Below are 27,727 nucleotides of genomic sequence, written 5' to 3'. Positions count from 1 at the left end.
ACAGTTTGCATTCTTTATTATTTTCAAAGCCAAAAAAGTACAAAGTGTATCTACATGAACATATAAACAAAAGGCTGCACTAATTGCTGAGAAAAGATAAAATGCACTTTTCTAACAAGCCAAAATATCAAGGCTGTACAGTACACCAAAAAAAAAGAAAAAAGATCTACAGTACAAATTCCTGTAAAATCCTGGTCAAAGTGCTTGTGCATACTGAAAAAAAACACTGAAATTATATTTTTTTTGGCAATACAAATGTTACATACAAAAAAGTTCAAAAATATATTTCAAATTACAAATGCAACATAATGCAGTGACTGTTTTTATGATTTCTAGTAAATATTTCCTGACTTAATTTCACCAGACAGTAAACATGAATAATGCAACATAAATGAAATAGGAAGGTATCATGCTAACCTGAAGCTAATTTGCTGAATTTAATTAGATGTAATGAACTCAATAACCTTGACAACAGTAAATAAACTGGATCATTAATAATCCCGTGTTTAAAACAAATGAAATCCTCCAGGGTGTATTTTATTCAATGCTGCATGTAACCATCCAACCGCACTGCATAGCTAGAAACTTACCATCATCTGGGACGGTTTAATGAAGCCAGAAAGAAAAGATCATTTAGATACATATGAAGTAAATAGTGATGCAACTAATTCAATCATTCCCCTATATAAAAAAAAAACTGTTGTATGACAAAATACTTTAAATATCTATTTTTGCAATGAATAAGAAAATGTCTCAGAGGCACACGGTGGATTTGTGGGGAATGGAGGATTTAGCTGGAAAAGCAAATGATGAATTGAATATGTAAAACTACAACTAAATCTAGGTACATTGGTTCAGTTTAGGGTAACAAACCTTCCAGCATGGTATAAAGGCACAGAACAGTCTAAAGATCCAAAATAGCAGATCTGCAGTGGGACGGTCAAAGCTGAATGCTTGGATTTTATAATGCACAATAAATCACCTTTCCAGAGATAAAGTAATATTCTGACATCATGTTTATCTTCAGCAAACAAAATCCTAAAAAACTTTCACAAAAACATAAGATGGATTTATGTGACAACCGACACTTTAACTCTTTAACTGGGAAACTACAGCATCCTGTCTGTAGATAAACAAGGCATTTCATCTGATAGCCCAGAATATGGCGCTATAGATTCAAAGAGTCAACAGATGTTTCATTTTCAGTGTCAAAAGTTTTAAACTCTAAATAAGCATTTAGTCCTCCAGAAAACATAATAATTGTGATCAGTATCAAAGACAACCCAACGAGGAAGGCCTCACATCGTCGCTTCAGTCATTGGCTCACGTTCATTATTGGCAGAACAAAAACAATGAACTATGGCTTTTAAAAGCTCAAACCCCTGATTTGAGGAAATGGTTTCAGTTTTCATTATCGTTGGATATTCATCCATGTTTATAAAGTATTTGTAGAAACAACCAAAGCAGTTTGTGCCGCTGGCATTTCTCTAAGGTGTGCTGCTCTTTTCTTCTGTCTCCCAGTTTCAGAATCGACTTCAGTGAAAGATGAAACAACTGTACAAAATACTTAAACAACCTAAAAAAAAAAAATGCCTGTGTGACAGCACCCCGCATTGATTTCAATGTCCTGCACTGATGCATCACAGTGCAACTCCAGATTATAAACTGGATCCCAGATGGTTGAACCTTCCATCCTGAGCAGTAAACCAGCTTCTATGACACAGAGTCACAGTTTTGGGGTCATCTAGGGGCGATCTCCTGCATCATGGCTGGAAGGTGGATTCCTGGACATGAATCTCTGTGTCTTAGTTTAAACATCAGCTGCTCCTTTTCCTGAGAAAGATTCTGGTTTACTGCTATCTGCCTCTCCAGCGCCACCTTCAGGTCCTGTTGCTCCTTAGAAAACTGCCTAGAAAACAGAGAAGGTGAGGAAATTAATAAGGAGTTTTAGAGGTTATTTAGGTTGCTTTCCAGATGTACAAAAGTGAGTTTCACTAATTTGATTAGACAATAAAAATTTCTATCTTTCATATAGATTCTTTACATTCAAAACAATGTGTTTCGACTTGGAACAAATAAAGTTTAGTCTCTTCAAAGATCTTACATATGACCAATGATCTTTAACTCATACATGTTCTATTATGGTCTAAACGGATACGACTGCTAGTTCCTAAATCAGCTTGTTGTCCATAATAGTGTCCGGTTTAAACCAGATCTATTCTTGCCAAGTCAGCCTGTTGACACCTGGAAGCCGTCTGTTTCACTGATAGTGCTTTTGTTTTTCACACTGGAGATGAATCGCTCATTGTTTGACTCTCTGCTGCATATCTGATTGCTGAAGGACTGTTGTTTTCTTTTTAATCCATACTTTTCCTACTGACGCCTTCAGTAATAAAAATGGTAGAGCAGAGGCAGACCAACACATAGGTCTTTTAATATCAGTATTGACATAAAAAAAGGAGGACATTTCCCAACAGATTAGACATTTTTCTTTTAAAAAAAATTTGAGCAATAAGAGCAAAACAAACCATTTTATTTGGAAATTAAGCTTAAATAGAATTTTTTTTTAAATGATTTCATGGATTTTATCTTTACTTGCTTTTATTTTCCTTGTATTTTACTATTAATTCATGTAAATCACTTTGAATTGTCTCAACATGAATTGTGTTGTACAAATAAAATTGCCTTGCACTAAATTTAATATAAACTCAAATCTTTCAAAGATGATTTATTAAAACATAACTAGGAGTCTGTTTTGCCAGAAGATAATGTTGATATAGAATATAATCATTTTCCTAATATCTTTTAAAGTCTTATACAATAAAAAATTTCCATTATTAATATTCTCTCATAAAAACAAATACTCCAAATTAGTGATGCACGATCTAATCGGCCCCCTATCGGTATCGGCCTTAAAACTGAATATCGGACATCGGCCACCCCACCGATATTTAACCCAATATTTGATCAACTTCTGAGTTTCTAAAGTCTAAAAAATTTATCAACATATTTTTATATGTTGATATATTGACGTGGTATCGATCTATTTTACTAACAAAATCTCACAAGAATTTGCAAAATATCACGAGAGTTTGTAACAGAACGATGAAATTTCACGAGATTTTGAAAGTGAACTCGTTTTTTAAAATCTATTTGATATCAGCATATGAAAATATATTTGAGTATATTATTTTTCAAAGTGTCAGAAATGGATAACAAAACTGCTATTTTCAATAACTACTTATTTTTGTCCAGCTTTAACATCGGTTTTGATATCTGTTATCGGCTACATGAGTTTTAAAATATCGGCATATCGGATATCGGCCAAAATCCCAATATCGTGCATCCCTACTCCAAATAGCTCCATGGATCACAAAGGGTTTACAAAATGCCTGCAAGAAAAAGAGTAAACCATACAGAAATTTTAAAATGCATAGGTCTTTGGGGGAGAGAATAAATATAATGGAAGAATAAATTAAATGTTATTCTATGAATAGCTAAACAGAATTATTAGAGTAAATTATTAGATAGAAATAAGAAAAATATCAAATGGATTTTGAATGTATTGATTCATTTTATAAAGAGAAACTCTGCGCAAAATGAAATTTTCGCAATTTGTGTAAACAACGATAACATTTTTGAGTGTGGGACCCAAACTGGCAAAAAAAAAATCCTGGATCCTACAACAACTGGAGCTCTGAATGAAACAAGAATCAGCAGTAATTGTTACTCAATGTTTCTCACTGCTGTGAGAGAAAGGGAAATTATGTTTCTATTTATGTTCGGTTGGATTTAGTTAGTTTGGAAATTGGTGTTTGGTTTGGTTGATGTTAACTAGTCTTTTTGTGTGTATTTGGTCATTTATTGTCGTTTGTCAAATTGTCTGTCTAAAATTATCTGAAATAAATTCCTATTAATTCATTCACAACATCCTAAATTTCGGAGAAAAAGCCTGTACAGTGAGTTAAAAAAGTGTTTTTATTTTCTAAATCATTACATGAAGCAAGATTAATTTACCTTGTAATTTTATCTTTTGTTAAATTATTAACCAACCAGGAAAAAAAAGCTTTTACCCCTTAAAAAAAAAAATAAAAAATAAAAACAACTAGCAACATCAGTTTAGCTGGAAGGCTTTATGACCAGCAGGTGGTGCTGTATTCATACTTACTGAATGAGAGTCTGGCAGTTGTCTATCCGAACATTTAAATCCTCATTCTGCTGCAGGACGTGAATTATCTGGTCCTCCAGAGACAGATTCTTCTCCACCTAAACACAGAAAATCCAGATGGCTTCAGTGAGACTGTTTATAAAAAAAAAAAAAAAAAAGCTCAAAGAATTTCAGAAAACCTGTTGAACCTACCAGATCATCCATCTGCTGCAGCTTCCTGTTTTGCTCCAGCACACGCTCAGCCTTCATCTCAATAACAAACAGCAGAGACTCCTGCTCTGACTCCCAGAATGCACCTGGGCTGCCATGCTCCTGAACAGCAATTTAATCATTTTGATCAGAACAGATGTAAAAAAAAAATGAAGGCTTTCCTTCAATTACTCTGCCTTTGTGAAAACTACCTGAATATTTCTCTGCAAGTCCTTCTTAAAGGTTGATCGCTCTACTCGTTTCTTCAGGTCGTTGTAGACCTGCAGCTCAGCTGTTAACTGCTCCACTTTGGCCTTCAGGTCAAGATCAAACACAAACATGAATGGTGAAGATGAGGAAAAGCAAACCTGGTCCTGCTGCCAGGTGAGGAGATTTATCACAGCAATGAACAACAATATTATATGATCAACACTATACTTTCTTAACATAATAAAAATAATATACGTGTGTGCGACTGACATGTGTGTCAGGTGTAATCCAGCCACCTCAAAAAGGAGTTAGTAGAAGATAAAATATATTAAAAAAAATCTGTTAAATCGGGTAGAGTCCAGTTATCAGCTGTTGCTCTACATTCACATCACTACAGATATGCAGCTAAAATTCAGATATGTCTGTCCCTGAAGCTCCGTGTGAAACAGTTGTAAAAGGTGTATTAACAAGACAAAACATTTAATCACATGAGAAACCATGAAAATATATTAAAAAAATATTCCTTAGTTAAGGCAATGCTTCTCAAATAGTGTGCGACCCTGGGGAAAAGCCTTTTTTGGCTGTACTAGTTTAAATTGTAATTGCGCATCCACTACAGTAGGCGGCAGTGGCGCCCTCATTGTTACTTCTGTCACCATATGCCTTTCTTTTTTTTCTTTTCTTTAATGTTAATAAGGATAAAATGTTATGCAGAGATGGATAATCACGGTGGGGAGAGGGGGACGCGAATAGTTTTCTTCTTGCTAGGGGGGGCACTGAGTTAAGGCAATTGCCATCAGTGCCTCCAATTATAAATGCTGAAAATAAACAAAAGATGTTGAAATCTTAAAATGTGATGCAGAATGACTGCATTCATTGATGCCTGTAGGCCATTGATTTTTTTTTTTTTATTCATCTTGTTGATTTGTTCAAAGGGGCACAACAAAACTGTGTTTGTGATACGGTGGCCATGTTATGTAACCTTGTGGGGACAATCTCCTAGGAATATGGAACATTTTGGGAACTTATAGGTACTTGTTCAGACCAACAACTGAAAATGTTCCTTTCTTGACGTGGGTGGGGTTAAGGTTTAGGACTACCTGCTGGTAGCAGTGATGGTGTCAAGCGCTGTATATTAGCCTGAGGAATTATTTAAAAAAAATCTCATATGCCTCAACTCTTTAGGTCACAAAGTCAGTGGTGTGCCTTTAATTAGCTAACAAAAAAAGAAACAAAAAAAACTTTGATATTAAGATGATTACCTTCAGGATGTCTTCAGCTGCTTGAAACCTTTCTGTCAGCTCAGTTTTCTCCTGTTCGTGTTTTCTTTGAAGCTCTGCAGGAATTTGCAAAAACAGACTTACTGAAGCATCAACACACGATAAAACATGGCATCAAAAAAAAAAAAAATACATAAAAAAATGGAAACTGTACAAAAAGCCATTTCACAAGACACCAATTTGCTATTTATTGACAGAAGACAATCTGCGAACACCTAAACTGACCTAAACTATGAAGTTCTAGTGCTCCAGTTTCCCTGCTTGTAGAGCTTCATATTCTCCACTGTTACAAACTTAACAAAAACACTGTTCTATGGTGTATTTAGCAAATGTAAACAGGGTTAGAAAAGATTAACTTATAAAGAGTGAAAACTAATATGTATTAAACTGACCTAATGTACTAAAAATAAATTTTTATGACCATCATTAATGGGCTTCAATCCTGTTGCCCTAAATTTTAAACCCAGAATTCACACTTTGAAGGAGTTTTCCAGATTAAATTTACTAATCTGAGGATAGAAATTCCAACTTCCACGTACAAATGGAGCCCATCGTTACTCCTTTAACAATCCCTACTTGAAATCATATCAAAGGTATTTAAAAAAAGTGTCAGAACCTTCTGATGGCTACAGTTGGTTTTTTCTTACTTTAGCTAAGATAAAGGAGACTGTAAGGAGAGACCACAATTGCAAGTTCAAAAGAGGATTAATGAGATTAAATATAATGTAAGTAAATAAAGTGAGACGATAGGTAGACAAAAATGACACATGGAAATGCCTTTGTTTCCACACAAGCTTTCCATGAAAAGAAAAAACTGCTGGTCTGAAAGTAGTTAAATGAGCAAAAACTTAACAATTTCAATGGTTAAAGGTCATTTTTGACACTTAGATAAATAGAACCTGATAAACAATACAACCTGAACAGTGTTTGTGTAAACATTGTGTGATGTGTTAAAGGGGGCTGAACTGTGGAACTCCATGGGTCTGTATTTAACTGATGTACTGTTGAAATACATGGAGAGAAACTCTCCATGTATTTCTCCACTGCACTGTATTTTTGTTTGTTTTTCTACCGCTACATGACAAGCAGTGAAACAGAAGAACATCAAACTGAAACTTGGGAGGAAGATTATTGAAATAAAAACAAGGAAGTGTTTTCATCCATCCTGAGAGCAGCTTTACAAAAGAAATCCCCAAAAATGTGAAGACAGCAGTCATCAAAACATAGAAAGGAAGGCAAATAAAGCCAAGACAAACGAATATATGGAAGACAAACTGTGAAGCGGTGAGTGTTTACCTTCTACGTGTCTCTCATGTTCTTCTATGGCTGATTTACTTTTGCGTTCATGCAGAACGTTTAGATCAGCTGTTGTCTCAGTCTTTACCTGCAGGTCATACAACAGAAGTGAGCTTCCAGAAAGTTTGAAGGATTAGAGGAAAAAACGGAAAGAGTGATCTGAGTTAATCGCTCTCCACGCTTTCTGAAGGGCTTTTTAAGAGTTTAGGTATTTTCTTATGGATTTAAAAAGACAAGGAATTTAAACTGATAGTCGGGAAGTTGAGAGACTGGAATAAAGTATCAAATTAATTGATCTAATTAACCGATTACAAACAATTCTGGTTAACTGGGAGCAAAATCAGAAGGAATGACTGCTGGATCAGGGGATCTTTTAACACCAGGGGTCACAGTCAGGACACAGCCGACTCAAAGCTGAGGCTGCAGACATAAATCACATGCAGAATAAACAAACTCCTGGCTGCAAACATAGGATTTCTGAAGCTTCCTATCCTCAACTAAAGCCAAGAGCACCAGGCTTGCTGTCTTGCATGCAAAGAGCCGCGGAAGTGAAGAAAAGGAAAACAGCAACAAACAGGAGCTGCTAACGTTAGACTGGATGATAAAGATATTTCACATTCAGTAAAAGATTTTTTATTCTGGCAAAATGAACTAAAATGCAGTCCTGACATGAATCTTTAAAATATCCATTAAAAATATCCACATCACTTTAAGGTTAACCCTGACTTTTTCTTTTTCACAATTATAAATTTGAAATGAATAAACAATTTAATTAATGACTAAATACAAAGTGCACTTTTCATACTATTGCATTGTAATTATGGAGGAAAAACGCTCACTATTTCAAGTTCATGCAGAAATATTTCCAAATATGCACATTTTTCCCCACATGTTGTGATGTTACAGCCTTTATTCCAAATTTCACCAATTTCCTTAATGATTATATGAAAAAATTGGTTGCTAAAATGTATTAGAAATAGGAAAATATATTTATGTGGATGTCAACAGCCTTCACTTAAATCATTAGATTTTCATCTGTTCACTCCTTCAAAGTCGTAGCGAAGCGCCTGTTCCAAGGGTTGCAGTTCCAAATTCTGCATAGTGGTGCCCAACTTTACAAAAGTGAATAAAGTGAATGTGATTGGTCGTTTATCAAAGGGGCGGGATTGTTGTGGCAGAAGGTTCACAAGCATGTTTGGTTGTGGCCGGTCTGTCGGAAGCATCTTGCTAACCAGTTAATAACTTAGTGCTAGTAGGTTCCCAATGGGAAATTCCATTGGGACCAATTAGCACCAACTTGGCGACGTGGAAACGACACTGTCAAGGAACGCTATGGACAGAGGAAAGATGCAAGAGGAGGAGAGTTTTGTGTCGGAGGTCGTGGAGGAGTCTCCCGTCATACATTTTTTATTTAGAGGAGGAAAGTGGGGACGAAGATGTTGTGGAGGAGGAAGCCAGAAGCTTGGTTTGGTGTAGAAGGCTAACAGTCGTACATGTTTGAGCCCTTGCCTCGCAACGCTGCCAGTTCTGTTAGCTCTATGCCTGCCGAAGACAGACGTCCATCCCATAAACACTGGGACGTAACTCAATGGTAAAGTAAATGATTCTTATATCTTATTTCAACCGTTGCGTATATTAGGTGCGACATATGAATCAAGATGCTATGACTGAAAAAAATATGATTGACAGATGACCGTTGATATAGGATTGGCTGAATTTAGGTGGACAAGCTGACGTATAACTAAGTGGCCTGCATAAGATAACGGGAAGAAAAAAAAGATTTTAAGACTAATTCTTTTTTTTTTTATATAAATTCTCTAACTTTGGGGAAAATGTCATCTGATTAAGAGTATATTTATATACATGTTTAAGCCAGAATGATTTGACATTTAAATATGACTTCCCTATGACTTTAAATCTGAGCCTGTAAACTTGCTTCCTATTTTTTGTTTTGCCTATTTCCTGTTGTCAGTCAGGTTCTCTTTATTCTTGTTGTCTGTAACCAGCCCTGAGCTCTCAGCTCCACAATCCTGTTTTAAATCACAGTTAATCTAAGCTGAACAGAAAGGACATTTTTTTCTTTTCAAGGGTCTCATGTTAGTTTATAAGATTATTTAACCTCAATAAATAAAACCATAATTTTAAAATGTTAGTATTTACTCTGGTTCTCTTTTTCTGATACCAAAGCATGTTTTAAAATCCAAAACATCACAGTGTAACAGCAATGGAAAGGATTTAAGGGCCAAAGGCTTTCTCACCTTATCGAGAATGCTCTGAACAAGGGCACACACCTCTTCATCAGTATGACGTTTCAGTAGCTCCACCCTCTCTGAGCTCCCATTGGCTGAGAGCACTTCCTTTAAGATTTTCAGCTGCCACTCAAAGCGCTCCAGCTGCTTTTCCAGACCAACGTCCGGCTCACTGGAAGAACGTTTACCTGCAAGAAAAAAAAAGATTAAGAAAATAAGAACAAAACTAAGCTCTTACAGCTTGAGATGGCAACAAACAGGACATTTTTCTACTATAAAAAAAATAAACAAAAAACTCTTCCTCACCCACTGCGCTCCGTGTAAGCTTTCCTTGCTAGCATCTTACACCCTGCAGTTATGTACTGGATTGTCTCAGTGGCCTCTTTGTACAGTCTGCACCTGGGGTGTTGTATTTTATATAGTGCAATCATACTAACATGATATAATATATATATGTGTGTGTGGTGTGAAAAAGGTGCTTGCATGCATGAATCTGAATGCTAGCTGTTTGTCTCTCTTGTGTGGCTGTTTCCCCACTTTAAGCCTATTATTACCACCACCTAAAAGGCTGGAGTGAAACATGTAGCTACTTGCTGTTGTTGCGAATATATTGCAAATACAGGTAATTGTATTGTAATCGGACCATAGTTCAAGTGTAAGGAAACATGTTTGAATGTTTGGAAGATGATATCGGTCTAATTTTATTATTAATGGATATCGGATTTTATTTTATGCTGATGGAAACTCTGCTTCTGCTAAATGTTTCTGTAACTCATTGTTTCATTTTACATGGGTTAGTTGTTTTAAATACCTTTTGTTGTTGATTTTTTGTTTTAGTAATACTTAGATCAAGCCTTTTTTCTTCAGTATAAAATGAATAACAAAATTTATGATTTACGCTAATATCGGATTGGATCAATATCGGAAATGAAAAAGTTGCATGAGGACGTCACTAATTCCCAAATCCGTAAATCACACATAATTTGTTTTTTTAAGTACAGTCAATAGAATTAAAATAATATTCTCTTCTGGGGTAAGTTTTTTTTCAATCCATATCTTTCATATTGTTAGGGAGTGATGTTAAATTTACCATAAATTATATATGGATAAAATAGCTGGCTTTATTTGGGTCATAAAACTTCTTAAGTCTGAGATCCTTTGCAGGCAGTGTTTGATCCAACTTCTTTCGATTATGAAGCAAAACCAAACACATCCTGCTGTAAAGAAAAATTTTTCTCGAAAATTGAAAAGAATGTAAAAGTCGTTTAATCTGTCAACAGGTGAATGGGGAAAGAAGTGAAACCCTCCCCACTCAAGACACAGAAGAGAAGGCAAAACAGCCCCCTACAGGCAGACAGAGGAAATGTATGTGATGACATCCAAACATAAAAACAACTTAGACTTTTTTCTTCAAGCAAAAATCTGAGCTTCAGTACTTTTGAAACTATACCAACAGCTTACGGTTTTACTGTAAAATGTCAAGCAGTTCAGCCCCACACCATTCAGGAAGGGAGCCTGACTGTAATTGATTACCTCCTGAACATGAGGGGACATGACTAAAACACACACACACACCATTCATTTCCAATGACGTCGCCTGTTTTGGTGAACTGTGATGAGCTCAACAACAACTGTCACAAGTTCAACCAAAGCTGTAATTATGACTGTACAACTCAACATGAATGCTGACAGTTCATTCAAAATATGCAACACCTTCAAAGACATAACTCCAAAATCACAGATTAGTGTTTAAAAATCAGGGAAACTCTACTTCTGGGCTTTTCAATCAAATAATAGTATTTTTCTGATAATCCCAGAACAAAGTGAGAGTGGAAACAGGTTGGAGCCTGTCTACAGGTGAGCTAACGGCGTCACTAGACTTCAATCAGAATGAAATCCAGAGAAAGAGTTGCTTCTGGATGTTAAACTGCACTGATTAAAACACATCCTGAATAGTTTCTATAAAAACTGGAATATTCCTTCACCCCCCACCCAGGCTGCCTGCTGACACCTCTATGTGTGAGCAGGCAGCAGCTGATTCTTATCAAGATGACGGCGTGTCCCGGATGAAATGAGTGGTTTCTGTGCTGCCGTTTAAACTGCTCATAAACGGCAGGAAGTTAGGAAACGAGAGCTTTAACTGACTGAGTCACATTTTACAGCAGATGGTTCAGGCTCCAACAGCCCAATAAAAAGATCTGTTGTTGGTAACCATCTTCATTTCATCTAATTGGTGAGGGAAGGCATGGGTCAGGCTTACAACCCATGCCTTCCAGAGGATTTCTTCATGATTTAACTTGTATTATAAACCATGAAAGTATAAACTCATCACTGACCTAATATGTTAAAACAAAACAAATACATAAATAACAGTACTCATTTAACCCTTAATCAATCTAATCAATTTGGTATTTAAACTTATCTTAAAGTGAAACAAAAACATCAAAAGTTTTTTTTTTCCTCGTTACAGAAACCTAAGAAACGGGAAGTGAAGAAGGTGAGCAATGTGAAAACAGTCAGAGGAGGAAACCACAGCCTGAAATGCTCAAATTCAAAGTCATGGAGGAAGGAAGGTTCATGCTCTGTCAGCTCTAGGCTATATTACAGTAAAAGAAATTATTTCAGTTCATTCAGAGCAACAGAAATGGACACTTTGCATCATGAAGTCAACCATGACCTTTCTGTATAGCAGAATTGAGGCTTCTTGTACAACAGCAGAAGCTTGCTCATAACCCAAAACTAAAAGGAGAAGCAGATTTAAAACAGGATGGCTAATAAAAGAAACTAAATTCTGTGATGGACTGGTCGAATTAAAGACCTCAACCTGACTGAAATGTGTTTTTTGTTATGACCTTAAAAGAGCTGATCAAAAATACAGAAACAGTGAGGAAATAAGTATTTGAGCACCTGTCTATCAGCTAGAATTCTGACCCTAAAAGACCTGTTAGTCCGCCTTCAAAATGTCTTCCTATGCTCCATTTATCCTAAATTAGATGCACCTGTTTGATGTCATTAGCTGCATAAAGATAACTGCTCACCCCATACAATCAGTAAGAATCCAACTACTAACATAGGCATGACCAAAGAGTTGTCAATTAACACTAGAGACAAAATTGTACACCTCCACAAGGCTGGAAAGGGCCAAGGGGAAATTGCCAAGCAGATTGGTGAAAAGGTCCACTGTTGGAGCAATCGTTAGAAAATGGAAGAAGGTAAACATGAGTGTCAATGTCCCTTCCACTGGGGCTCCAGGCAAGATCTCACCTTGGGGGTCTCTGATACTAAGAAAGGTGAGAAATCAGCCCACAGCTAGACAGGAGGAGCAGGTCAATGACCTGAAAAGAGCTGGGACCACCGTTTCCAAGGTTACTGTTGGTAATACATAAAAGACATCATGGTTTAAAATCCTGCATGGCACGAAAGGTTCTCCTGCTTAAACCAGTTCATGTCAAGGCCTGTCTTAAGCTTGCCAATCACCATTTGGATGATCCAGAGGAGTCATGGAAGAAAGTCATGTGGTCAGATGAGACCAAAATAGAACTTTTTGGTGATAATTCCACTAACCATGTTTGGAGGAAGCAGAATGATGAGTACCATCCCATAGCACCATCCCAGTGAAGCATGGGGTGGTAGCATTGAAGGTATTGGAAGTGAGAGTTTTTTGCCTATGGGACAAGGCAACTGCACTGTATTAAGGAGAGGATGGCCAGGGCCATGTATTGAGAGATCTCCTTCCCTCAGAGCATTAAAGATGGGTCGAAGCTGGGTCTTCCGACAGTGGGCGACATTGGCGTTGCATGTGGGAGTTTGCTCTGAAATCGAAGGATTGACGGTTCAAGCCCCGACTCCCGAATTTCAGTGTTGTTGTGTCCTTGGGCAAGACACTTCACCTGCATTGTCTACTGATGGTGGTCAGAGGGCCCGGGGCAGCTGTGGCTACAATGTAGATTGCCACCATCAGTGTGTGACTGTGTGAGTGTGCGTGTGAATGAATGTAATGTAAAGCGCTTTGGTCAAGTCTCCTGACTTGAATAAAGGCGCTATATAAGTACATGCCATTTACCATTCCAACATGACAATGACCCAAAGTACACAGCAAGGATAACCAAGGAGTGGCTCTGGAAGAAGCATGGCCTAGCCAGTCTCCAGACCTAAACCCAATAGAGAATCTTTGGAGCCAAAACTCTGTTTCTCAGCGACAGGTAAGAAATCTGACTGATCTAGAGATGATCTGTGTGGAGGAGTGGGCCAAAATCCCTCCTGCAGTGTGTGCAAAGGTGAAAAGCTACAGGAAACATCTGTAATTGCAAAAAAAGGCTACATTGATTTTCTAAGGTGGAAAAAATACATATTTGTAGCTGTATCAGACAAATAAAAATACAAAAATAAAAACACACACACACACACATTGTGATTTCTGATTTTTCATAGATTATGTCTCTTACAGTGGACATGCACTTACGATGACAATTTCAGACCCCTCCACTTTCAGAAATTGTGAAACAGCAGTTTGTTCAAATACTTATTTTCCCAACTTTATGTGTGGGAGATCCTTCCTTTAAAGTCATGCAGAAAATAACTGCTGTTAATTGTGGGTCAAAGAGCTGCTAGAAAATTAAATCAACAGATTTTCTTGCATTGCTTTCTTATTTGGTTTGGTTTAGGGACTGTATTAGTAATCCTTCACCCCTGGTTTGATTTAACATCTACTGAGAAACAGCTGATGGTTATCTTGGCTTTAAAAGTGAAGCAATTAAAAGTTTATGAGCATGCCTTCTTCCAAACCTCATGTATTTGGATATAAAAACTGTCCAACCAGACGGAAACTCACCTTCTTCATATTGACGGCCACTGTCCCTCTTTTTCTTCTCTCCTTTCCTGCCTTTGCTCCTTCTCTGTAGAGAAAATAAGTAGATGTTTACATTAAATTTATCCGCATTTTGAGACCATTTACTACCCCAAGAGGTGAAAGTTTTTGCTCACAGCTGTAAAGTTGGATCAGTTTTGACAGAAAGTGTATATAAATCATATAACCATCTGCAGAGTGGTGTCAGCAAGATGGGAATCTGTTGGCCTTTCACAAGTAAAGCTCTGACATTTTACAGTGCAACTAAAGGTTTCCAGTGTTCCAAATAAAACACAAATCCTGGATTTTACTAGATGAAATATGGGGAGAAGGCTGTGGAAAAATATTTGGTCAGATAAGGGTTAAATGCAATCATCCATTAATCATTAGTAATTAGCATGTCTGGCTTTGCACTGCAGGGGCTCCTAATGCAACACTCCTTAGTACAGAATCCAAAAGGCACCATAGAAGGGTCATGTATTGTATCTTTGCTTTTCCACCTCATGAGACCAGCCTGGAAATGCCGTTCCAAATTACTTTTTATTTTTTAACAACTTGTCATTACAAAGCAAAAAGGTAGGCAAACCTTCTGCATTTGACAATGAAAGCAAATGATTCGGTTAATTCTTCTTTGAATCTTCTGTTCTCATCAGCTATCTTCCTTTTTTCCCTTTTTGGATCTATGGTCCGAGACACAACCGCTGCTTCGTTTGCCTGGCACAGCGCTGCGCTGAAACGTGTGTTACAGCCTATGACCACTGATCTCTACGGCTATGATGCAAATTTTCCTTGAAAGAAATGTTTACATTTATTGTTTAAATTTGACCTCATGCAAGCCAGATTAAAATAAAAAATACTTGAAAAGAGCTTAAGAGCCGCGGATTGCCAACCCCTGCCATAGAGGTCTGTTAAGATCCCATCCTCAAATATCGCAACCAGAATCAGTGAGACGGGTCAACATGGCTAGAAGGTAACTCGCTGGTTCTCCTGATCCAAACCCTCCTCTAAGATCATGAAAACCTGGAGTTGGGAGTGCAATTGCAGAACTTCTGGACAAATTAGAGGAGAGCAAAGACAGATTTAAGAACTTGATTGGATCTCCAAACTCCACTACTGCTACTAGTTGAGTTGCAAGCATGGAAAACCGCCCACAAATCAAACAAGCGGTTCTCTTATGCAGGGATGTGAACTTTCTCCCGTTTTTTTCCCTAAATCCTCAAATCATGAATGCTTATTATACATTTAAGCCCATGTATTATACATTTAAGCCCATGTAGTCCTTTTTTATAGTGGGATAATAGACTTAGAGCCTGTCTAAGTCTATTAGACTTTTACATTTTTGTGGAGATTTTCTTTTTTTGTTTGTTTCATTTCTGAATGACAGTGGGCCCTAAGGACCAGGCCTTAAAACCTCTGATTTAATATAAGTGAGCCAAATAACTACTTGCAGCTCTGCAGCTGCAGGTTGCCATATCTGACAATATGGGTAACAACATAACCTTTGTTTTAAAATGACTGCTGAAGTAAAACTGTAAAGGTTAAAGATTAAACTGGTCCATGAGACCAGTGATTTATGATTTCTATGTCAGCATATGTCATAAGAACCTGATTTTTTTATTTTTTTTATCTCTTCAGAACAGTGACTACAAAAGGGGTCAGGAGTCAGAGCCATGGAGACGGAGTTTTGACATCCCCTCTGGGACAATTTCAAAGAGCAACGGCGACACACAGAGCTTCCATAGTTGGAGGAAAGTTAGCTGCAACTTTAGAATTGCTAAAAACATTAGCAGAGGATGTCTGTTGTACATTGGTGCATCTATAGTGTTGGGTTTGGTAAAGGCATGTGGTTTAAAGAAATAATGGTTTACATCACCTCCTCAGTGATTAACCCACTAAGTGTGTTTTCCCCCTTAAATTTGAGCAATTTTGATAACTTTAACTGGCTTTTAAAACTAAGATTATGCTATACAATTATATAACTGCATATAGCAAATGTAAATACATTAGTATCTTTAAGACTACATCCACTTAGACTTAACACTCATTATGTTAGTAGATAAAGACATTCCTCCATCAAGCAAAGAAGGAATATAAATATAATGCATTTTTTTGAGTCTTCCATTTTCTTTTCTCCTTCAATTCAGAGAACCAACAGCTATCCTACAGACGACATCTATTTAGCAAAGTTTGGTCCCGATTAATACAGGTACACAGAGGTTAGGTGCAGAATGAAGAGAACAACAACTAGTTGAGCTGCTTCTTCTCTAATAGGCAAGACCAAAACCTCCTTACGGCAGATGAAGACCTTAATAGATCTACCGATCCTCCACCATGGATTCTTAAACACACGTTCCTGATGGAGATACTGATCCTTTAGCCTGGGGAAGCACATCCAACATGATGGCTTGACGATATCAACACAACAACATCATCTGCAAACCCATAGAAACAAACACACTTTTTCCTTTTAAAGACAAAACAAAAGCCTTGTATGTGAATGGAAAAAGGAGGCAGTCAACCTGCAAAGTGACTGATTTCTACCTTATTTAGATACGAGATGGCCTGTAAATGCAACTCCAGCCCTATTCTGGCATTGTATCTATGGGGATATGGTTGAGTAGTTATGGTCAAACGTTGAGCTGAACCCCCACAAGTGTTCAAAAACATTTTAGAACCAATAAAAAGTCCCTTACTGAGAGTTGCCCAGACATTATTTCACCCAAATTAAGCATGAAAAAGTATTTAGGATAGAAATGCTATTTGATCCATTAGCATCCTGTGTGATCTGATCGAGAAGCCATCTAAAGAAAAACGGGGATCAATTATTTAGCTTGAACTAATTCAACGCTGATGTGCAGCTGGAAGACCTGAATAAGGCCAGATTGTTGGGAGTCAAATTTTAACAGGAGGGTCTGATTGTGCTCCACATGAATGAAGCTGTAACTTTCCCTCTTTTATTAGGAATTATGTAACTTTATTTGCTCCAGGACAGCAGAGCACTGTTAGTGTTCTCATTACTGGCAGGCAGAAGAAACAAGATTCCAATAAGAAAAAACATAACTAATCATGGGACAAAATATAAATGAGCCAAGATTTTTATCAGAGCTGAACTAATGTTTTGTGCGGCTAAACATTGGAGTCCTCAGACATATGACCTGATTCCAGAGGGAAGACTGTGCGGTTAAAGAAGAATTTTAAAATGTTTTTGAAATTAGATTTTGTATTGCATCACATGTTGTGCCAAATTATACAAACCTTTTCCAGCCCTGTTTTTTTTTCTTTAACAATTTTACTTTCACAGACCCATTATTCTAAGTATAAAGACTCATTGATAGTAGAAGGAGAATAACATGTCTCCAAATGTCGAGCAGGAGCTGTTATATATAAATATAAAGGTTATATAAAGGTTATATAAAGGTTTCATTATGAAAATCAACCATTTCCAGATACCTAGAAGTAAATATTTGGCCATTCTGATTGGTGCTCTATGTGGAAATCGTTCTATGATTGAGACTCCTTTTCTCATACTGTCTGATTCTTCTGATATTATTCCAATTTTCTTTTAATCTTTTTAAGGTGGTCTTAGTCAACAGTTCTTAATCATTTCTGAAGGTCATTCAGAGTTTTCTCCTTAGGAATTTGGACTTTTTCCACTTGATTTCAGTCCAGTCTTGTGTCTGGTCTTATCAGCACAAAATGCAGTGTGTGCTGAAAGAAAGTAGGAATCCAAACAAATGGAGGTAAAGATTGAGGGTTTCAGGAGAAAAAAACAAAAACAACTATGAAAGTACTTGCACAAGCCAAAGAGATTACATAGTTTGTATGTGTTTATTCCACCGGAGGTAGGGTTGGGCAATTGGGCTTAAAAATCTCCAATTATTTCCTATGAAATCAGATTAATCAGCTTTTCTTCCTCAAATAGATTTCATAAAAACAATGGCTTTCAAAATATAACTGTGCTTTTAATTATCCTCTACACTTGCTAATCATATTTGTAAAATAATCATCTCACACAACAAACCATAAAAATATAACAATAAGTGTTAGCAGCAGATGTTATCACAAAGTGAGCTAGTTTCATCACAAACAGTGATGAACTGATGTCACTGAGCTGTGGAAGTTTAAATCTTCATGAACTATAAAAATCCTATAGCAAGCCCTAATTGCAGTATTACCTTGACTTTGATTTAACCAAGTTGTAAAAAAAAATATAAATTTTGCATTTAAGATAAAAAAAAACATTTTCATCTGTCGATATATGTTCTTTCCAGAACTTAAGTGGAAAAGAGTCAGTTTCACCTGGTTTCTGTCCTTAAAAATCATCTTTAAGGAACCTTCTTCTATCCAATTATAAATTGATTAATCGAAAACATAATCAACAGATTGATCGATTACCTAAACAACCATTAGTTGTAGCTAGTATCGGGACATCCCTACGTTAGAAAAAGCTTCCTAAAGTGATAATAGTCAAACTTTGAACAACAGTCAACTAAATATGTTAGTTATAGACCAATAGATGGTTGGTTGGGACATCAGTATCAGATGATATCAGAATGAGACCTCTATTAAAAAATGGTTTATATCAGCTAGACAGCTATTACAACACATCGGTTCTTGATTTTTACTTATGAACGTAATTTTGTAAATCTATTTCTTAGTTTCTGTCTTCAGTCAAATGCTCCATGAACAGGTTGATCTGGATTATCTCACAAAAAAAGCATAGCAGCATATTTCTTGATCTCTAAAACCCACCCAGCTCTGCTCTCTGTAACACAAACACTGACTGAGGCGTGGATCCAAACATGCAGAAATCATCTGTTCAGTCAAACAATCACACCTTAAACCTGCTGCTCCCTTCACACATTCCATAAACACTTTATTCAAACTGAGCTGGAACAATAAACATCTGCAGGTTGGAAAACGACAGCATGGAGAAGGGAGGCAAGAAAGAGGAGGAGGAGGGAGAAGGTGGTGGTGAGGAGAAGCATGTGTTCTAGCAGGGGCCCTTCATAAAGGCCATAAATCTCAACAGAGTACAGCTTCGGCTCAGCTGAGTACAGAAGCCAGATGCAGGAGAACCACCAGGCAGCCGTCTGATTGGCTCGTTTAAAAATCATGGGTGGGGCTTAAATAAAACTAAAGAAAAATATGATCTGTAAAAAAGGACTCATGAGGAAATTTCTATTAAATTAAGCTCAATACAAATAAAAGTAACCAATCAGGAAGGCATTACCATCCACTTATCATGGATACTTAACTCACCAACATTTCCTCCAGCATCATGTCATTACTATTTAACTTAAGAGATATTTAAAAACTAAGTGCAATGTTAATTTACCTTAAATTTTCTAAAATCTGTAAATTTTTCAGAATTATTGATACCACCTTAAACAAAAACTAAGATGTTACATCTTTAACGGCTCTCAGGGATCAAGGTTTGGTAATACTCAGCTTTAACTTCTAGTTAGTGATATGATAGAGTCCAGCTGGTGGTTCATCTTTGCCAACATGAATATTTATTTGACAGGAGTTCTTGGATTGGGCAACGTGGAGAAAAATCACACGATGATCAAGGAAGGAATTAAAAGTATTTTGGATTCCTGCAGATTCCATGATCCATATGAAAGTATGATTGGGAAACGATCCCAACTGGGATGAATAACATTTCTTTATGAGGAAAGTTTTTATGTTTAGATGAGAGGAAGAGGGAGTTATTTGGCCACAATGGCAAGAAGTGCATTAGGGTTATAGACAGATTCAGAGTGATTTTTATATACACCTTAGTATGCTGTACCAATGTTCAGTCATGGTATTGGTAGCATTATGCAACGGGGCTGGTTCAGTGGAAGCATTTAGAAACACTGCATGAAGGAGATGAAAAAATTAAGAACCATCATGAAATTCTTCAAAAGATTCTCACTCAACAGACTGCAAGAGGTTTCACAGCTGGGTCATTGAAAGCTCATGATAAGAGAAGTAAAGTGGAAATCTATGCAGAACTGTTCAGAGCTCTTTTTAAAATGTACGAGTTCCCCTATTAAGATTGTAAAGAAGCTTAGTACTTAAAGAAAATAATTCATTTTGTGAGTTTACAAGAAGATATCTTGTCCCTGATCAGTAAACATCTGCGCTGGCCCACATCCTGAGCTTCTGAAGAAGCATCTTCACAAACCAACCAACAACTCCCAGCTGCTTGTCTGTAAACAGTCGGCTGAAGGGCTGTTGGAGGTCTCAAAATGTAATCCACTGTAAGAGCAGATACATTTTTAACGCGGCTGACTTTAAATGCAGATGTTTCGTTCCTAAGTTTTCAAGAGATGGCTGAGAAAATCTAATTCTTTATTAGATTTAGACTTGGTTTAAGCATTTGTGGGAAACAATAAAGCTATTGGGTTGAATTTGATCATAATGTTTTGAGGGATAACATCTTTGGCTTTACCAGGGTTCCCAATTATCTAAGCCATCAGTGGAAAGTCCGTAGGTCGTGTGGAGCTGTCCTCCTTCATGGAGGAAGAACAAGGAGGGGGAGCGACATGTTTGTACATGTGAACACATCAGGGAGCAGCAATGCATCTGCTCTGGTTTCTGTTTTATTCTAAGATGACAGCTGCTTAAGTTCCAAATCTACACGGTTATTACCTCTAATCGCCCACAGAACCTCACTCGGTGATATTTTAACAAGTCCTCTAAAATAAACGTTACAAAGCAAAGTAGAATGATTGACATTTATAGATAAAGCTTTTTTCTTTTTTGAAGCCTCTGTAGAAATGACTCATCGATGGACATTTTGTCATCCTTAATCACATCAGTATATGCATAAAAAAAATCTAATAATTTTCTTATGTTTGATTTTCTGTCTTGACCCTCAGAGATGAAATAGTCTTAAATAAAAAGGCAACAAAATATTCAAATGGGTATGTAAAACCAACTCTTGGAGCTGTCCCTTTCTCACCCTGTTTGATGGGGTTCTTGAAAACACTTAATTCGGTTTGAACATTTCTAAACCTGGAAATTGCTGAATTCTCTCTTTAGCGTGACACGAGTCTTCGAGAAAAGTATTTTGGTATATTGCTCCTATGGGTAGGCTAGCTGAAGCATAGATGAGATTGATTACCAGGGAAAATGTGGAAAAAACAGGAGCTAAGCCAAAAGATTAGGCTTGTTTTAATAACCAGTGTTCATCAAAAAAAAAAAAAAAAAAAAAAAAACAGCTCTGCCTTAAAGTTACAGTGTGTATTAATTACAGGGATTTACTGACATAAATTTAATACACTATCAATATGTACATTATTTATTATTACTCATAAATTGAAAGTCTCAATCTTTACGTTTGTCTTATAAATTGCTACTCATCATTACATAAGAGTGGGTTTGCATATGTAGAGGCGGACATCTTTTGCCATACGGCAGCACAGAGATTAGTGACTAGATCTCCATAACGCCCAAATGTGATTGCAGCAAGTTAAGCCTATACACCACCCTACGCAAACTAATCAAATACTATTTATAAAATGTTCAATGAATACCACAGTTACACCAGCCACAACCAACAACCACCCAGTTGTTATGAAGATGCCCGATTTCAAATGCCGGTTGTTGCATATTTGATTAGATTCGCATCTTTCTCCTGCCCTCAGTTGATTTTTGTCTTTGTCAGAGTGCCCAAAACAGGAGGATGAATCACCTGAACAATAGAGGTAAGGGGAGATGGCGTTCCTGAGCTCAGTCAGGAGCAGAGGGGAATCTGCATGAGAACAGCGTCTTACCCCACATTTACACTACCCACTGAAAACCGATCCATGCCGAGCTTGGATCATTTAACCGTGCCGAGCTTGGTTCCTTACGACCGTTTACACATCAAGCTAGCATGGTTCCTTGCCTCCTAGTGGCGTAGAGGTAAACAAGTAAACCAACATGGTGGCGCCCATAAAATGTATCAACTTTGGTTATAATTGTGCTAATTTGTTGTTTGCGGAGAATCAGGGGAAAAAGGCAGCCTTTGGTGAATTTACTTAATAGTGTCGGCTTTTGGGAAGTGGATACAACAAACGATAGTCTAATCAGGGCTTACAGATGCAGGAAACAATGACGGATGTTCAGGCTCATCACACTGCTCAGCAGAAACATCAGTGGAAATCGTGTGACACGGTAGGGAAGCTAGTATTTTTATGAATGTCTGAAGTGTCATGATTACGGAGGCTGACTTTAAGGAGATGAAGGGTTCTGCTCATACGCTCTTTGTTATCTGAGAACTGAGGCAGAAATTAACCACTTCGAGAAAGGACTTACACAAATTACATGCCGAACCCTCCCCCCCCCCCCACTACATGAACGAGTGGTGGTACTGGCGACATGTCATGTGCCAACCTCCTTCAAATTATCCCCGTTCCCAAGAAGCCAAGGACCACAGGACTTAATGACTTTAGACCTGTCGCCCTGACCTCTGTGGTTATGAAGTCCTTTGAGCACCTTGTGCTTTCACACCTGAAAGATCACTAACCCCCTCCTGGACCCCAAACAGTTTGCTAACAGAGCCAACAGGTCGGTAGACGTTGTCAACTTGGCCCTTCCCTACATCCTCCAGCACCTGGATTCCGCAGTTACCTACACCAAGATTCTGTTTGTTGTTTTTCAACTCTGCCTTCAATACAACTATCCCAGCTCTGCTTCAAGAGAAGCTCTCCCCGCTGAGTTGTATTTACATATGAATCTATAATAAAGACTACACATTCATTCAAAGCTGAACCAACCAATGGTCAGAGATTTTTTTTTCCTTCTCTATACAATGCAGCATCTTTTCTGTGCCAATGTGTAGCTGGGATTTTATCCTCTACATTCACCTATATTTTGTTTATTCAGAGAGGATAAAAAAATAAAAAAAAAAAAAAATAAAAAAAAAATCAATAAAAGGCTCTTGTTCAGCTTTAAATCTTTTTCTTTATTTTAATAAAGACAGACTTTTCTAATGATTTATTTGGAAAGAGAGAAATGCATTTTCTCCTCTGTATTGATAGACACTAATTATTTTAACAGAGAAAAGGAACACATTCAAAGAGGAGGAGTTGGCCCTGTCATAATGAAACATTACTGCATGAAGCAGGTTTTAACCAAAACGTCAGCCCAGCTTTATTCCACAAAATAAGCCGATGAACCCTGTATTCTCTCTAAGAAATATTAAACTTCCTGTTTTCTTTGCTTCCTGTACTGAAAGGCTTCAAAGGTCACAAAGTTCAGCCTAGTGTTTAGAAGCCATTGGTCCTCCTGTTTAGCTTTGGAGCTTTCAGGGAGGCCGCTTCATCATTCCGAGTTAAATCCTCTTCTTCGTGCCAGGGCCTTCCTTCTCTTTAAACAGTTAGCTCAGAGAGCAGCAGCCCAAACAGAGACAAGAGATAGACTTCAGTTTGGAAACAAAGATGATGAAGGAGCTACTATCCAAACAAAGACAGATCTGGACCAATCACAGTCCACAGACAAAAGCTCTGTGGTACCTTAACACACATTTCTCAAAGGTTTCTACATCCCGTTTTATTCTGAAACCAAGCGGACTGTTTATAATGGAAAAGTTCAGTCTAACTGGGAGCAAACATCCAGGTTCTAACTGTAACCTGCACAACCAATTAATACAAGGTTCACCGATATCTTCCAATACTTTGGGTTCAGACTGTTAAACACGGGTGGCCAAAGGTGTCCCTGACCTGACTGGACATGAACGCAGTTAAACCTGTAGCGTAATGCAGGCCTGACCTTTTTAGAGCCACAGTGCAATCAGTGTTTACATCCGAGATGTCAGAACTTATCTGGTCTGTTTCAAACAATAATCCAGTTAAATCCACCAGGGTGGGACTCTCAGCCTGTTGGACTGAACTGCTTCTGTTCTCAGCTTATCAAGGATTTAGTCGGCTTTCCTGTTACACAACAGCCTGTGGAGACGGCTTCTCTGATGAAGAAACGAGTTAGGAAACAGTCAACATGCTAAGGTATCCCTTTTTGTTCCCTTCAACTGAAATCTTCCCTTTGATTGTCAGCTCTCTGAGTGCCCAATAGAAATGTAAAGATCAGGCTTTCCCTGGAAGATAAAGATTTCCGGTGTTCTTGGATGTCCAACTCTGTTTAGTCAACAAAGCATCCATCTTTCAAAGTATGGATTTTTACTGAACTAAAACTAGTTAAAAGTATATACAAGGAATGTTTATCTGTTCATTTTAAAGTGTGAAGCAAGTAGGAAAGCAGTTTTGTTTTATTTGTTTTTTTCCAGTTTGATCTGATTTTATAATCAATCAGTGCTCGTCAAAGGAAAATCTGAACATTTTGGCATATTGGTGCATCTCCAGAGCAGGTTAAGGCCCCGTCCACACGAAGTCAAAACGAACACGAAACGCTGATATTTTCCAAAACGTTTGTCGTAAAGACGGAGACGTAAAATAAATGTAAGCGTCCACACGAATGCATGAAAACGCTGCAAAATGTATGCCAGGCCTGTAAGTGGCGCTGTGGTGCCAAAGCAAAAATAAGCGACGAAATGTTGGGCATGCGCACTAATATTTATACATGGTTGCCCTGCGGGTCCATTTTCGTGGTTAAGTCAAATTCAGGTGCTGAACTATGTGGTCGATATTGCTCTGTTTTTCCTGGAGATATTCCAGAAGAAGAAGATTCTGTTGTAAGCCCGACAGCAGGGTGAGTAGCATTAGCAGCAACCATTCAACACAGTACGGCGCCATTGTTGTTGTGATACTGTGTCGCGCATGCGTGTTTAGAGGCGACGCTATGACGCATGCGTGTAAAAAAAAAAATGCGGTCAGAGCTTAAAGATGGAAAGGCGAAAACGGCGTTTCAGAATCTTCCCACTCTGAAGGCTGAAAAAAAAAAAGATCGTTTACAGACCCCCGAAACGCCGGCTTCGTGTGGATAAGAGGCTGGTTTGGTGAAAAATTTGTGCGTTTAGGCCAGGGTTCGGCTTCGTGTGGACGGGGCATAAAATTGGTGATCTTATACCAGACAGTCAGGACATTATATAACAGGATACTGAAGATTCAAACAATTTGACAGAATATCTTATTTTATCATCTGTATGGCTGGTTTCAGCTAAATCTCCCTGCTTCTTCCAAATGAGTATGTCAGCGAGAAGAACACAAAATAAGAGAAAGAGCAAACTAGGACCTTAAACTATCAGAGATTAAAAATAACCATTTCAAACTCAGACATCACAGAGCTGTAAATCTAAACAGCCTTCTGTCCACTTTCTACAGATTTCTGCTGCATCATTCCAGAGCATTAAGCAGCTGTTCCTAATCTTACCTGTGCACGCTCTCAGTCTGGTTCGCATTAAAAAATTCTTGATCTGAAAACCTTTCCATGCCTCATTGAGACTCCAGAAGCTTCCAGGTGGCTTCCAACAAATCTGTCCCTCCTTTACAAAAAAAAAAAAAATAGAAATCCATCTGCTTTTGTGCTGCTGTTCCCAAATTCGGTTTAGAAAAGATAAAAGCTCAGTCCTAGTTTCTTTTGTTTAGCACCTCATCTACACATCATGAATATTACCATTCAACAGTGGAACCCCCACAATATTTTAGCATTTCTTTATCCATCTCTGAGGACTTGATCAAACGAGTGGTAATCAATGGTAACTGTACCAATTTAGAACAAACAGCATAAACTGTTACTAGTAATACCTATCAAAGATGCAGGCTTATGGTGAGAGCAGACATCCCTATCCACCTTTAACTTTAAGCTAACCCCTTGCTCACACTGGCTCCGGTGCGGTTACCGAGCCGACGGGGGGTGATATATCCAGAGGGGAATATCCAAAATGCCTCCTTAAAAAGGTGATCAGAATCTGATGACTGATGCAGCTCTAAGATAACATCTCTCCAGTAATTACAGTTTCTACAACAAGGTCTCCTTTCTGACGGATGATGCAATCAGACTGCCTCTCTTTGATTCGAGTCCCTGGAGATAATGACCTTAAACTTTGAGGCGCTACACATTCATGACCTTATCTGCAAAATCATCGGAATAATAATAAAAATCCCCTGAACTGCAGATCCTTCACCTTAGTTGTGCTTAGATATTTAAAAAAAAAAAAGCAATAGAATCCATTTTGTATTGTAGATTTTTTTAAATTAGTGAATTTCCACTATGGTGTGTGGACTTTCCTAACACCCTACCTTCATTTCAGCAATCTACACTGAGCCGTTGCTGAACGAACCGAACAGGTGGAGAAACCTGAACAATGTTCCGCACCATCCTATATCACTTAACATCAAAAAGTTCTGTCCTAAAACCAAAGTTTTCCTTTATAACCAAGACATTTTTTAACAAATTACCAAGGCGTCACATCAGTGACACTCACCCTGGTGAAGTGGGATGTTCAGCAGTTTTCTCAGATTTAGATCCGGTTGTTGGCAGGAAAAAAATGCTTTTGGAATTATTTTGCTATGCGGCTCAGGCAGGAACTAAATATCAACTGAAAGAATTTCTCACTAAAACTAAACTGATAAAAAACTGTGATAAATTAAACAAAGACAGTAGTAGAGATCTACATAACAAGCAGCTCAGCTGAGGATTGGAAAGGATTCACATAAGTCCAAATCAAAGTTGGACTGAGCCACAACAGGTCCCTGGGACTCTTTTTAGTCTCTACATGGAGTCACTTTCTATCAATAACTAAAGGACAGCAGCTGTCAAACTTAATGTTTCTCTGAGAGGAGCCAGCAGCTCTGCAGGACAGTGAGACCAAACCACAGCAGCTTCCTTTAGGAGGCTGACAGAACATTGGAGAGCAGCTTATCACAGCATATTTAGCACATTTTTAAACTACAGATTATGTTGATGTTGGATTTAAATGTGGAAACATGTAGAGAATATAGTCCAGATTAAATGTCATCCAGGTTCTGGTCACAGCAATCATTTGTCCAGTGTTTGGTCTGTTTTCTGACAAAAGAGAGACAGAAAAAAAAAACTCCAGGTTGATGCAAATGAATCTGCCATTTATATTATTCCTACTTTAAACACAGTTTATCCCAAATAAGATGGTTTGTGTTTTTACCATAAATCTGAGGTGGTCTGTCTGGGTTAAGGGGGGCAGCGTGGGAAAAACCTCAGATTCAAACACGAAGCAGATTGAAAACAGATGTTCTCAGGTTCAGCTTATGTCACAGTTTATCTGCTGGGCAGAAAACGACCAAAGCATCCGAACTGAACCCCTGGTACCGTGCTACAGGTCGGCAAACATATGTGGTGGGGTCCAGTGGAGGAGTTTAACGGAGCAGCAGCCCGCCTGCTAAGCAGCATCCGAACAAACGAGCAGAACTTCCTCCTGTGACTCTCCTTTTGTCCTTTAGCGGTACTAAAGGTTTCTCACCTTACTGTGGGTGCAGCCCATTCCTCCACCTCCTCGGAGCTCTGCTCTTGGTTCCTCTCGGCCGCTCCGTCCTGATACAACCGCTGCTCTGAGCCTCCTCACAAACTTTCAAACTGATGAAAAAAA

The 27,727-nt window shown here is 37.9% G+C and overlaps 1 protein-coding gene across 1 annotated transcript; it reads right to left on the bottom strand.

The window, feature by feature from the left end:
• On the bottom strand, positions 1 to 27,727 carry ccdc69 (coiled-coil domain containing 69). Its single transcript, XM_015379040.1, has 9 exons — positions 27,602 to 27,727; positions 14,224 to 14,287; positions 9,402 to 9,580; positions 7,144 to 7,231; positions 5,830 to 5,903; positions 4,570 to 4,671; positions 4,361 to 4,480; positions 4,169 to 4,266; positions 1 to 1,909 (listed from the first exon to the last, which is right to left on the bottom strand). The coding sequence occupies exons 1-9, from the start codon at positions 27,620 to 27,622 to the stop codon at positions 1,741 to 1,743; spliced, it is 915 nt and encodes a 304-aa protein (XP_015234526.1). The 5' UTR covers positions 27,623 to 27,727; the 3' UTR covers positions 1 to 1,740.

This window comes from Cyprinodon variegatus, unplaced genomic scaffold (genome assembly GCF_000732505.1).
Source record: "Cyprinodon variegatus isolate N-32 unplaced genomic scaffold, C_variegatus-1.0 Scaffold10, whole genome shotgun sequence".
NCBI lineage: Eukaryota > Metazoa > Chordata > Actinopteri > Cyprinodontiformes > Cyprinodontidae > Cyprinodon > Cyprinodon variegatus.
This window is presented reverse-complemented; position numbering and strand designations above follow the sequence as displayed.

What these genes read in the sequence shown, in the direction of transcription:
- ccdc69 (XM_015379040.1), bottom strand. Translation starts at nt 27,622, where the DNA reads ATGGGCTGCACCCACAGTAAG. An exon ending in TTCAGAGCATTCTCGATAAG is followed by an intron (nt 7,232 to 9,401) that starts GTGAGAAAGCCT and finishes TATGACCTGCAG; the next exon opens with GTAAAGACTGAGACAACAGC. An exon ending in ACATGAGAGACACGTAGAAG is followed by an intron (nt 5,904 to 7,143) that starts GTAAACACTCAC and finishes AAATTCCTGCAG; the next exon opens with AGCTTCAAAGAAAACACGAA.